A 13500-nucleotide genomic window follows, 5' to 3' on the forward strand; every position below is an offset into this window, starting at 1 on the left:
GGTAAAGAGAAAAATATCCCATGAGCATTAAAAATAGCACATCCTAGAAGATAAAATTATAGACAAGACTGTTGCCTTGCACCTGTTTAAGTGGCTCACTCCAATCAAACAAATGAGAATCTAGTATTTTGTCCTTGAAATTGAAAGCTTGGATGTGCTCCTATCACATTGTGATGCTCATTAACGTTGTCTCTAACACTCCACCCTGAATCGCATTGTTGAAGCACAATCTCTTTCACCAAATGAAAGCTCAGCTCAGAGAAGATGTCATCTGTTGGGGCCAAATATCCACAAGATTGTCTCTAGATTCTGTTCTACATACTCTGTACGTTGTGTCGGTATGCACCCAAAAATGTGGCACTGCATAATGATCATGAATACAATACAAAGAAACTGTCCACCTGCAACTGTCAAAGCAATAAAACAAGTGGATGTGACTTTTGCCAACTAAAAATCAACTTTGACATGGTCACACATGCAAGCAGCTGTGATTGTAGTTTTTTAAACTCTACAATGATTTTTTTTTTAACTTTAGCTTTTTAAACTCTACAATCTTTCACTGAGTATTGTGTTCATTATGGGCTGGTGACCTCCAGGCCATTCGTCACTATCTTTTTCTTTCCTCCTTGTTCATGAGCATGAATAAATGCCATGTCCCTATCGCTAATCAGGTTAGGATTTATAACCTTTACTGCAGCCACCAGGAGGCGATCTGTGTGTTTTGAACTGCAGCTCGGTTGACATGTCTCTTCAAAAGCAGCCCAATTGGAAATCCAAAATATGCCCCCGTAAAACCATAAACACTGCTTTTAAAGTATCGTAATATCTACAAAGTAACAAACATTTTGTGTGCCTGCTCTCCCTCAGGTTACATTTTTTCCTGTGAAAGGGTTTTTCTATCTTTATTTGGGGAGTTTTTCCTGATCCAATCTGAGGTCCTGGGACAGGGATGTTATGTTTACAGATTGTAAAGCCCGCCGAGGCAAATTTTGTATTTGTGATTTTTGGCTATACAAAATAAACTGAATTGAATACTTTAGACAAAGATCAATCAAGGTGTGCTGGAGCTGAAAATAAGCTCATGAATAAAGATGATTAAATAAAGCCATTTTAAAATAGTGCCAATTGCATTATCCTAAAGAAACATACTCTTTGGTATTAAATATTGGAAATGTTTTCAAAAGGCATAACATTTACATAGTTAGATTTTACCTTATTAGGCATTTAGACTTGAGCTGTAAAGGGTCAGTTGCACCACAAACAAAATATTCATTCGCCACTATTTAAAAGCCGCATTTGAGTAAATGGTCCTTTAATTCCGAGAGGGTAGTCAGAGAATAAACATCTACATAACACTAGACTGCAAAAGCAACAGCCATTGAATGTAAATATACATGGTCTGCAAAAATACTTTATTCTCAGTCACTCTGTAGTACAACGGTAGTTTGAAGCACAACATTGATTACAGTTTCAAGATTGGGATTAGACCCCACGGGTTCCATCCCTTACTTTCACTGGGCAGGTAGACTATGTTGTCTTGTTGCAGTTTCTCTGTGACTTCTGTGTCATAAGTTATCAGACTGATCCATCCAGTGAAAAATAACCAACTCTGGTTTTTCTGTAACCTGTCATCATCTTCCGCCTGTCACTCCAAAATGGTGTCTCATGTGCCCGCCGTCTTGTTGCGTAAAGCCGACGAGTAGCCAATCTGAACTGGGTCTCTTCTCAGTGTGGCCCCTTCCAATGTGCCGGTTCATCATTTCCTTCCTCACTCCTTCTCCTTAAAGCTGAAGTCACAAACCAGAGAGAGATGGTCTGATGGATAGCTGAAAGACGGAAGCCTGTTTGGTCCAATCTGTTCCTCAGTGGGCATGTCCAAAACTTTGTCCACTCTCAGTGTGTCCCGACTGTACCAGATGTAGTCCAGAGTGGTACAGCATTCCCCCGTAGGCCGGATCTTCCATGTTGTGTACTCTGGCTCAGTCAAACCGTCTTGACTGAGTTTTTTATATGCCGAGTCCAAACAGAGAGGCGACGTGATGAACCGTCGGTACACCTCCTCCGTCGGGACTGCGTTGAAATCTCCACATATGAAGAGAGGAATGTCTGACATGGGGGCACCCGCGGGATCACCAGTTTGCTGCTGGACCAGATTCTGGAGTTGTCGCAGGAAGTCGGAGCCCTGGGCGCTCCGGAGCCACTCCCAGCCAGAACGAGCCTTCAGATGGGTCACGGCCACGCACACACATCTCTCTGTGCTCCGACAACGCAGCATCGTCACCACAGCAATCTGTGGCAAGAGAACTGTGTGTTAGAGGTGCTTATGAATGGCTTTTGTTATGTGTCCAAGATTGGCTTTGCACAGATTCTACTCACCTGATTGGTTGGGATCCGCATGGCAGAGAGCCTTATGTTCACGCTTTCTAGGAACTCGTATCGCGATTGATCAAAGAACAGCGCACAGCCGTCCGGACCGTTGTTGCCCTCCACACCCAGGCATGGCGACCAGGGTTTAGGGCAGAAGTTGCCGCTGTAACCGAGGCCTGCCAGAACCGGCTGGAGGGTGTCATAGTAGTGGTCGACTTCCTGCAGACACAGGATATGAGGTCTGTAGGTGAGGATCTCCTCTAAGATGAGGTACTTCCTGCGGGACCAGCTGAGGGCCTCCGGGGGACACTTGACAAAACAATCAAGTCCCTCGCCCAGAGCTGAAGGAGAAGAAGGAGATCGGAATTCAGTAAAGAGTTAACCTGGAGCTAAACAATGCTCCATAGTTTATCTTAGCATCCAGTTTGTCAATGTCCTCCACTAGCAAGCTAGTTTGGTGCTGCGCAGGTAACACACACTGTGTTTACCAGAGATTTGTCTTTGAAATAAGCTGGAAACAGCCTGATGAGAAGTAGTACTTGGATTCACTCTTTAAACTTTTTTTTAAATATCTCTTTTTGAGGCTAATGTGTCCTTAAAGTCCAAAAGCCAGTGTGATGTTATATTAGATGGGCTAAAAGCAATCTACCTTGGGCCAATATGTTCCACTGCATCACCCTGAAGGAGCTGTCGGGGACGCCGTCTCCATCATTGACGCGAGTGAACTTCCTCCGGAGGCGAGCTGGTCGGTCCCCGAGGGCCTCTTCACACTGTCGGAGCAGCTCCGTTGGATCGGGGGGACATACTGGGGACGTCTTCTGCCCCTGCAAAACACACATGACACTTAATCATTTAGTTCACCCGAGGAGGCAGATTGCTGCACAAATCTGCTGCTGTGTCAGTTTCTGAAATCTGCATTAACAGAAGAGAAAAAGTCACCTGGCAGAAATCTGGATCCAGGTTTGTTTCTGCAGGCTGGTGGGACGGAGGGAGAGGGAGAGCTGAGCTGCTGCTGGTCTGAGTCAGGACGCTGTACAGCCTGGCGGCAACTCCACCCATCGGACACACTGATTAGAGAATGACAAAGATGGTGAGGTGTGTGTGCGCGCAAGGAAGTAGAAAAATAAAACATTCAGAATATCTCTGATTCTTATGCCAAATCAGTGTTGCAGTAACTGGAGTTGAGGGACTTTTTAAATTGCAGACACGTGTGTAAATGAACAGGAATACCTCTGACGAGCAGGTGGTGTCGTTTTTTAAACATGTATGTAATGTGTCCGTTGACCTTCAACTCAGCGCCTCTCATGGGCGCTGATGAAAAGTCATCTGGTGCAGCCTAACTGGGACTGCTTTTTTGGTAGACACAGTGGCTTCAGTTTTTCTGCTTCATGGGTGTAGCTCTGCTCACTTTTTGTCCCCCTTCAACAAATTAGATAAACTGCTATTGAGTATTAACAATTTCATCAAATGTGATAAAAACAAATTGTTTTCCTCATCACACACTGAAACTGCTTAAACCTGCAACAACTCAGTATTTGGACCACCGAGGGAAAATTACATATCATCATTTATTGTATATATAACGCCCCGGTGGGCAGTGCAAACAAGCAGACATATCACCATATATTGTTTGTTTTGGCATATTTGTTCGCTAACAGTTGCTAATTTACATAACTAGCAACCTCAAGATCGATTTGGAGTCGTGTTTCTGGCCACCAGATGAACGCAAGTACAATATTCACTCTCTTCTAGTTCAGGTTAGATCTCCACCAACTCCTGAGAGATACATCTGACTCTTTAACCGCTAGCGGTTCCACTTTGGTCACTAGCTAGTTATTAACAGCTTCTGCCTGCTGTTTAGTGCTGGGTAGGTAGCGTACAGTGGGTTTCTGCAAGATGTGTCTGTTAAAGAAGTTGATGAGAGCAGTTAGAGTATAGTAATTATTGAAATATAAAACATATTTGTCTGAAAGTTTGTGCATTCATTTTTCAAAAGCAGTTGTATTTCAGCCAGATAACATCAGGCAAGAGTCCTAACTGGTTTGATGAACATTAAATACAGAGTGATGCACACCTCTGTCACGGTATGTCACAGAGTTTTAACAAGTAGTGTTTTGCAAATCTCAATTGAAAAAACAGCACAAAAACAAGAATGACCTTCGCTCTGTCAAACAAATGCTGGTGAGGAACTTTCTTTCCGTCTCCTCTGGACCAGAACTATACTAAAAAAGGAGAGTTTAGGAACCAGTGATGTGTGTGAGCGATAACAGGACTTCTTTATCAGGAGTCAACTACCACTCCTTCAACATACAAAACAAACCCTAAACAGACCTTTGAACTCTGACATTAATGGTGCAGGACCTCACTGCCACTTTGAGCTTTCACCTCTGTTTTTTTATTTTGTACATCAAAAATGACAGTTATGTATGAACAAGTAGATATTATACATTTAAAGAAATCACTGTATCTACAGTAAAATAAAGAATGTCTTACCCATAGTCTCCATCACTGTCCACAGATATGTCCACTCTGCACTGTAAAATTGTCCGTAACGCTTCCTTGTTACACTATCACTCTGATAGATACTAAATGTTAGGGTCAGCTGATTAAAACTTGTGTTTCCACTGCCAGAGGAGACCGCGACATTGAATATGAGTCTATGTGAATGCATGAATCTGATGTCTCGCTTCCCACTCCCACTTATAAAGCCTCGGGGAGGGAGAGAGCGAGATTAGGAAGTATAGACGTCACCAGGCCAGATTGATTATTACAGTTCATGTGCCGGTGATGCAAAGAGGGACACGCTGCGCAATACAAACCGCTGCTCTCTCACACAGTCACACACGCACAGTCACACACATTGTTTTGCAATAACAACTTCCTTTGTTTGCATGTTGTAACAGCACCTAGGCCACTTTGAACACAATTTACCTTCACCAATGCAACGTTGGTTATTTTCCATGTACAGTAGTACTTTGGACATTTCCACACTGATAGAGCTCAAATTAAATTAAATATTGGTCTGTAAACAAATTAGAAATGTTCTAACTCCAGTACAAACCTCCCTCACCTGTGATTCATGCTTCCCCTGTGGGGTCACAACATATGTGTGTGGGAGCATGAGTCAGAACAAATTTCCAAACAGCCGTTATCTGGATTATTAACTGACCACAATTATCTAAATGGCAACGTTAACTATTAATGGTGAAAAACATATGCCGCACAGTAAAAGTCCTGCAATCACATTTTTACTTAAGTTAAGCATAAATGACTGAGCCATTGATTACATCCACAGTGTGGGCAGAGCTTTACATTTTAGTATAATGATGGATAGTTTAAAGAATAACAATGATTCATGTTTTAATTACAATATATTGGCAGTAAAATCAGACTCTGCAACGTAACCAGTGTGTCACTCACAGACAAGCACTTATGAGAAAGAACCAAACGCTCTATTGACTTGAGTGGTGACTCATGTCTGTAGACGCAGCACTCAGATTACGTAGTTTATAAACAAGTCACGAAACAATCATGGGCGGCTGCGGCGGGAGATTTACAAACATGGTTTCTTCAGATTAGATGTTTTTAGGAAGCAGGACAAAAAAAAACAAGTATTCCATAAAACTAATGTCCAAACATTAATCGATTATATACGTGTGTGTGTGTGTGTGTGTGTGTGTGTGTATGCGTGTGTGCGTGTGTGCGTGTGTGTGTGTGTGTATGCGTGGGCGCGAATTGAGGGTAGTGTGATTCATATCCTGTGGACGAAGTATTGTGGCTCCAGGCAGAATCCTTTACTGTGGCGGTTTGAGTGCGCGAGATGGAGAGCGTGTCACTCGATCCTTTAGTGGCATAGCGACATTTCCACATTGAAGAACAGCTGCCTCTTGACATTCCAATATGTGTGTGTGTTTTTTAAATTCATGTTCATGTGATATCTTCAACAGAGCGGAAAAGATTTCACTGTGATGGTTGTCTATCTGTGGTCTTAAACGAATATTGCATGTAAACGAAAAACCGGCTTTTCCCTTTTGACTGATCCATCAGTATCTATCAGTATTATTTCTGTGCGAAGAAATATAACAATGTCTTCTGGCATCTTGTTGTATTTTTAATGTTACATTTTATACGCATGTACTTTTTTCTTAAAAACGTATATGTTAGGATGCTATATAAATAAATTGAATTGATTGGAATTCGCTAACATGCTTGTAATTGGAATATCAATGTTAATCATCTTAGTTTTTTGTGTTAGCATGCTAATGTTAGCTAAAGGACAGCTGAGGCTGATGGGCATACATTAAGTATGCAGGTATTTGGTCTTAAACCAGTGTACTGCGCAAAAGTAAATAAATGACCTTATGATGACACAAGATGAAGAGTCGTGGCCAACAATAATATTGTGATTCATCCTGAGAGAAACATTAATATCTGAACAAAATGTTATGGTATATAATATATATTACGTTACATTCACATAATCATCTCAATCATATAACAGTGCACCTAGAAGTGTATTAAAGACCTTTTTTTAACGGCGGGGAACCCTTAACAAAATCCCAATTGTCCAAAATTACGAAATTTGATTTCATTATTTTCTTAAAACTTGCACTAATGTGCAGATGCATGCATGTGATATCTTGCAGACCCCAAAGTCAGCCTTGTGTATGTTTTGAAGTTCCTAGTATAATTTGCTACTTGACTTTGACCTTTAGAGAGTCTCCTCCACTGCAAAGCTGAGTGAACACAACACGTACTATAACTACAATACCACTCAATCCATACATATGCAACTTGCATTAGCTATGATGGCGCCAGCTTGTTTTAGTGGTAAACAAACTGAATCATAAACCCATTGTCTCTTAGAACAGTATGAGACAACATAATTTACACTGAAAGAATCACTTTAGTAAAAAGCACTCGTATTACTTTGTCACATAATGCAAAGTACACGTCAAAGTTATTCTAACATTGGAAATATACGCAATATCGTATGTTAGAGTTATAGATTTGAGATTGCAAAGTATTTGTAGGAAAAAATAAATATTGTTGTCAGCTGCTGACCTATTCTCTAAGCAATAACATTAACACGCTTCTGGGACTTGAATAAGAAAAACAATGCATGGACACACATTGCTCTGGAAAATAACTAAATTACTGGCTAAACTTTCTAAATATATATACAGTACATTACTTTAGGCCAGTGCTTGAAGTGGAAAAGAATAATTACTCTTACTGCCCTTACACACGACTTTGCAATCTCTTACAATCTTTCTTTTTATTCCTATTTATTTACTCTTTCTTCAAGCATAGATACTCTGTCAGACATAATCAGTTATTTTTTTGTTAAATTATAATATTTGGGCTACATGCATCTTCTATATGGACCAATAACACTTCAATAATATAGTAACTAAAACATATTAGGGTAACGGTTGGGTGTTCGTATGCCTTTAGGCCTATGAATGGTAAATGGACGTGTACTTGCATAGCGCTTTTCTAGTCTTTCGACCACTCAAAGCGCTTTAACACTACATGACATAATTCACTCATTCACACCCATTCACACACTGATGGGAGGAGCCACCATGCAATGTGCCACATCAGTATCGTCAACCATTCATACACATTTATACATCTTAGGCGCAGCTACGGGAAAAATTTTAGGGTTAAGTGTCTTGCTCAAGGACACATCGACATGGGCTAGCGGCGCCGGGGATCGAACCACCAATCCTCTGATTGAAAGACGATCCTGCTCACCACTGAACCAGAGTCGGTTCATTCAAGTATTAGGAGCAGGGCCCCAGTCAAGATGCTCGTACATATTAAGCAGCAAGATAAAGAGATACATTCTGAATTCCTACAGTGAATAAAAGATACTTGAGATATTTACTGGTTGTATGTCCTCCCTCAAAAGAATGTCATAAAATTATGCAATTTAAAATAATGGACCATTAAAATAACTATAAATAATGCCCAATAAAATTTGCTGGAGTCAAATTATTATCTCAATCTTTAAACATATCACATGAACATATCATATGAACATGTTTGCCCCCTTAAAATACTTCTGTAAATCAAAAGAGCAGATTCAGGGAACTTTTAAATATTGTTTCATTGACTATTTGTTCACAAATAAAAAAGAAAAGGTGATATTGAACAGTTCACTATTATTTCACAAAAGGGACATGAGTATTGTATTGATAAATTACAGCCCCCTTATTCAGATGAGTGTGGTTCTGAGTGAAGTTTTTCAACTTTACAGTCGCATACAAGTGGACGCCATAAAGAAAGACATGACACAGCTACACACCAAACGTACTGATGAACAAACATGATTGTGGGACAAAAATCTCCCCCTGAAGAAGAGTCGCGTTCTGACATCTATCACATGCAAACACACTATTGATACTGTGGAGCAGTCACAGTCACTTAGAAGCCAAAAAAAATTCCAAATATTGCACGGTGAGGAGTTCAAAGCAAAGTTTACATTGTATTTAACTGACAACTTACCTCCTTCACTGGAATCAACTGCTCACTTCCCTTCAGCTATCCTTCTGCAGCTGCCGTCTTGTCTTTTGGATCCCTTTCTCTGCCTCTACGTGGTTCCAAAAGTGTGCGACACAGACGATGGGAATGTTTCTCTTTGAGCATGCGTCTGCGTGCTTTTGTTCCGTTTGAAGTGGCGGTGGATTGAACCTTTAGCTGTAGGGCAAAGACACAGTGGAGAGAAACCCAGTCTCTTCTGCCATCTGCTGGTACCCAGGGACCAAGTGTCCAACTTCAGACAGTCTGAAGAGAAAGAAAAGTAAGAAAACTCCGCTTGAACAGATTTTGTCCAAAAATAAACCATGTTATCAAGGCAAGGACACTTTATTTATAGACCACATTTAAACACAGATTAAATCCGAAGTGTTTTACATTAGCTCTATTTTAGGCCTACATTTGCAGTGGTTCCACAGCAGACATTTTGATTGGTTGTTTCAGGAAAAGCAGCACAAGAAAAATAATAACATTAACAACTGTTCCATGTCAGCAATTAAGGCAATGCAGAAATTAATGAAGTTACGAGTGACACCCTTTGATAAGTCTTCATTACTTATACCAAAACGGCACCTACCATTAACCATTACACCAATTATGTCAACATGAAGAGAAATCAAGTTAAGAATATATCCCAGTTTTATTACTTGACATGACTTAAATTTATCTTTTTCTGCTGTGAGCTTTATTCAAAAAAAAAAGTTTTATCACAAATTAATATCACATTTGTACATTTATTATATTCCATTCACAGGTTATCGGAGTTCAGATAGGACACTACAGGTCATCTCAACTCTGCTGTTCTATAATCGTTTTGTCCCCCAGTCGTTTGCTGAAGTCTAACATTTGGTGGTGTAGAAGCGTGCTCACGTTCCCAAACTGCTGTCTCCTGGTCGTCAGGTGGTTCAACAGGGCACTAAACGACATCAACAACACGCCGTCGCTGTTTTGACTCTCCAGAGTTACCAATGAATCCTCTTTCCATGCATCCTGCAAGCTCTCAAATAAGGTCTTTATGTCTTGCTTGACCTGGTGAACCTCCTGCCAGTATTGTTCTTTGTCCTCTCGGACTCCGTCAACATCCTCTGTCATCTGTCTGATACAGAGATGCAGCCTGCTGTTCTCTACGCCGATCTGCTCCAGTTTCACGCCATTGTCATAGATGCTCAACTCGACAGCTCTCAGCTCCGAAGCCTGCTCGTTGAGCATGTCCATGTAACTTTCTCGCAGTTCCTCCAGCTCGGTCTTCATCTTCTCTCTGGGCTGCAGCAAAGAGCCTGTTTTCTCCTTCATCCCCTGAATCAACATCCTCAGATCAGCTCTCCTCCTCCTGAATTCGCCGGTCAGCGTATTCAATCTCTGATGCCTGGTTTGCTCTTCATTCCACTTTGCAACCACCTCCTTCAGCATCTCCTCTTGCTCCTCCACCCCCCTCTGCTTCTCCTCGCGGCTCCTCGTGATGCTCACAGTCTTTGCTGTGCACCGCTCTATTTCCTCCTGCTGTTTGGTCTCTTTTAGTCTGTATTCCACCTCGCACTGGGTCACATGGCTGATGAGCAAGTCAGCATTTGTGGTCTTGGGCTGACGCATTTGGAGTGTGGTCTCCTCTTGTTGAAGCTTGTAGTATCTCATTCTGGTGTTGCTGATATCCAAGTTCATCTTCGCCACATGCTCCTCCTGCCTCCTCTTCGCCTCCTCCAATAGCTTTGATAGCCGCCTTTTCTCCTCCTCAAAATGACGGATATTCGTCTTCTCTGTATCTACAATATTACACAACTCCGCCTGATTTCTTTCAAACACACGCTTGGTGATCATTTTGGCCTCCAGGAGATCTTTGATCTGCTTGTCCATCTCTTTTATCTCCTTGCTGTGTTTGACTACGGAGGCGATGCGCTCCTCCAGCTGCAGCTTGGTCTGCTCAAGCTGCTGCGAGACAAGGACATGCTCTGCCCTGACTTCATTCTCTTCTTCCCGCTTATGCTTTAATATCTCATTGGTTTGAGCCAAGGATTCTTGACAGAGTAATTTTGACGCTTGACCCTTCTCTATTTTATCTTCCACTGTGGCAATTTCTCCTTTAAGCAGCTGGACGGCAACACAGAAAGCTTCCCTCAACTCATGCAATTCCTGTTTCATCTTTGTTCTCTGTTGACTCAATTCTGGATGCTTTTCAGTTTCCCCCTGCAGCTGTTTCTCGCACTGGCACCGAGATACTGCCAGTCTCCGCAAATTACTTTCCAGCACGGCCACGTCCATCATAAGCTTACCCAGATGGTAAAAGGTTTCTCGTTTCTTGTCATTAAGTCTGTCCAATTCTCCTCTGTTCTTCCTGACAGATTGTTTCTGCTGGTGAACTTTATCCTTAGCCTGGTCCACTTCTTTGGACAGGTTGTCTTTTTTCACTGTGAAAGCCTCTCTCTCCAGCACCATATTTTGCTGCAGTGTTCCTTTGTCTTGTTTGGCAGCAGCGATGCAGGACTTCAGCGCCTCTATCCGATCCTTCGTCTCACCTAGCTTCCTCTGCGAGTCATACTTTAGGGTGATCTGCTTATTCTGAAGAGCAATGATCTCTTCATGTTCAGCCTTCATGTGCGCTCGCTCCGGGTACAGTGCCTCGTTCTGGCTCAGCAGTGTTTCCCGCCTCTTCACAGTGGCTTCTTGCAGCTGAGAGACTGCGTTGAGGTCTTTGTGCAGCTTGTCTATCGCTTCCATGTTAGATGCCCGGGCTGCTGCTACGTCAGCCATAATGTCCTGGTTCATTTGTTCTCTGATATTGTTAATTTTCTGTCTCAACTTGCTGTTTTCTATGGTTTCCACTTCTAAATGTTCATGAGCAGCACGACGATCCGCCTCAAGTTCAGTGATGGCAGCAGTTATCTCCGTCAGGTGGAGGCTGGCTTCAGGTGAGAAAGGTACTGCGTCCTCATGTAGCTGCTTGTCCAGTTCCTTTAAATGCTCGAGCGCAACCATGACGGCCGGGAAGTCCGGCACCAGGGAAGAAGCCATTTTATACCCTTGTTTACTTTGTGCGAGTGTGCGCCTGTGTTTGCAGCTAGTTTCGCTAGACTCGACTACCGATAACTTGAGTGGGGTTGCCGTGGCAACAACTAACTGGCCACGAAGAAGGCAGCGTGCTACGGCGAGTGAAAGGGTCCAAGTAGCGAAACAGTCTGCTACCTATAAGCTAATTGTCAGAAGGCTAACGTTAGCTACGTAAAACCAATGTAGTACGTTACCACAAGAACAAGGCTGAAGTTAACTTTAAATACTCAAATAAGATAAGAACTGTATTGATCCTAATTCAGTTGTTACAGTGGCCCAATGGTGACAAAAGCAAGACGATACGTTGGGTGACCTTTGCATTTGAAGCATGAAAACAACGTGTTATCGCACGAGAGAGTATGTCCATCAGCAGCAACTGCAGCGCTTACCTGAAGTATATTAGCCAAGCAGCAATTGGTTACAACCTTGGCGTTCCAAGACCTGCTTACGAGCTGGGCACAAATATCAGACTCACCCTAGTATGACAGCCAAGCTGTAGGTGGCAGTAGCAGGGAGCGCGAGCCCGAGTGTTGCCACATTTGAACATTTCACGTAAATCAGTTTAAAAAGTGGGCTCGCGCATGCTATGTGCTCTTATATATCCGACCTACAGTTGTAACGAAGTACATGTACTTGACTGTACTTAAGTGCAATCTTTAAATACGTGTACTTTTTTGATTATTTAATTCAATCAACAAATACAATCTCAGATAGAATTGTAGACAAACCTTTACATCACTATATAAGTAAAAGGACCAATCCCAAGCTCCACTGTAAACCCTCAAACCCTGAACCCTCAGGGACTTACTGACGTCAGCTGCTAAGTGATTGAATGTGAGAGGCTGTGAGGGTTTAAACTGATGTAAATATGAATGGGACAGTACTTTCCTGCAACATATCACATGACTACATAAAAATGTTGTGTGTACAATTGTCTATTCACTGATTTGAATGTCTTCCTCAATATGTCACTTTAAAGTAAGATATCTATTTACTCGTAGGTCAAAACAAAATGTTTGATGAATGTAAAGAAAGTATTATATATATATATATATATATATATATATATATATATATATATATATATATATATATATATATATATATATATATATATATATGTTCTGCTTGCATTCCTCTGATTTCATGTGTTTTTATGTTGTAGTGTAAAGGTATTTTATCTGGCTAAACGCACACATGTGCCTCTTTGTTTACCTTCTTTTTAACGTCTCCATTCTTTAATTGGGAACTGCATGTTTAACGTCACATTGCTATGAACTGTGGGTAATTCCCTTAGGTAAAGTCAGCATGCTGACTTACGCAAAGGGATCGTAAAGGGCTCAACATGTCTGTCAGAGAGCACTCAGGCATTTGACAAGGGGACACCACTAAACTCTCACGGACTTTGCGCGACCACGACTCAAAGTCTGTGTGTCCGTAAAGGTGGAGATTGGGATTGGGCCTTTAGAACACTGGAGTGATAGTTGCTGGAAATGGGCCTCCACACCTATGTGTGTCTGTGAAACCAGAGCAAAAAATCAGGGTTGT

General features: G+C 41.8%; 2 protein-coding genes across 2 annotated transcripts; both read right to left on the bottom strand.

The window, feature by feature from the left end:
* Window positions 1–1318: 1318 nt before the first annotated feature.
* noctb (nocturnin b) lies at window positions 1319–12448 on the bottom strand. Its single transcript, XM_068588927.1, has 6 exons — window positions 12342–12448; window positions 8881–9159; window positions 3307–3434; window positions 3017–3191; window positions 2377–2708; window positions 1319–2290 (listed from the first exon to the last, which is right to left on the bottom strand). The coding sequence occupies exons 3-6, from the start codon at window positions 3424–3426 to the stop codon at window positions 1769–1771; spliced, it is 1149 nt and encodes a 382-aa protein (XP_068445028.1). The 5' UTR covers window positions 3427–3434; window positions 8881–9159; window positions 12342–12448; the 3' UTR covers window positions 1319–1768.
* On the bottom strand, window positions 9191–12140 carry ccdc175 (coiled-coil domain containing 175). The gene has a single exon (XM_068589069.1). The coding sequence runs from the start codon at window positions 11914–11916 to the stop codon at window positions 9700–9702; it is 2217 nt and encodes a 738-aa protein (XP_068445170.1). The 5' UTR covers window positions 11917–12140; the 3' UTR covers window positions 9191–9699.
* Window positions 12449–13500: the final 1052 nt, after the last annotated feature.

This window comes from Clinocottus analis, unplaced genomic scaffold (genome assembly GCF_023055335.1).
Source record: "Clinocottus analis isolate CAN_PGR_092001 unplaced genomic scaffold, fCliAna1.0.p SCAF_22, whole genome shotgun sequence".
NCBI classification, from domain to species: Eukaryota; Metazoa; Chordata; class Actinopteri; order Perciformes; family Cottidae; genus Clinocottus; species Clinocottus analis.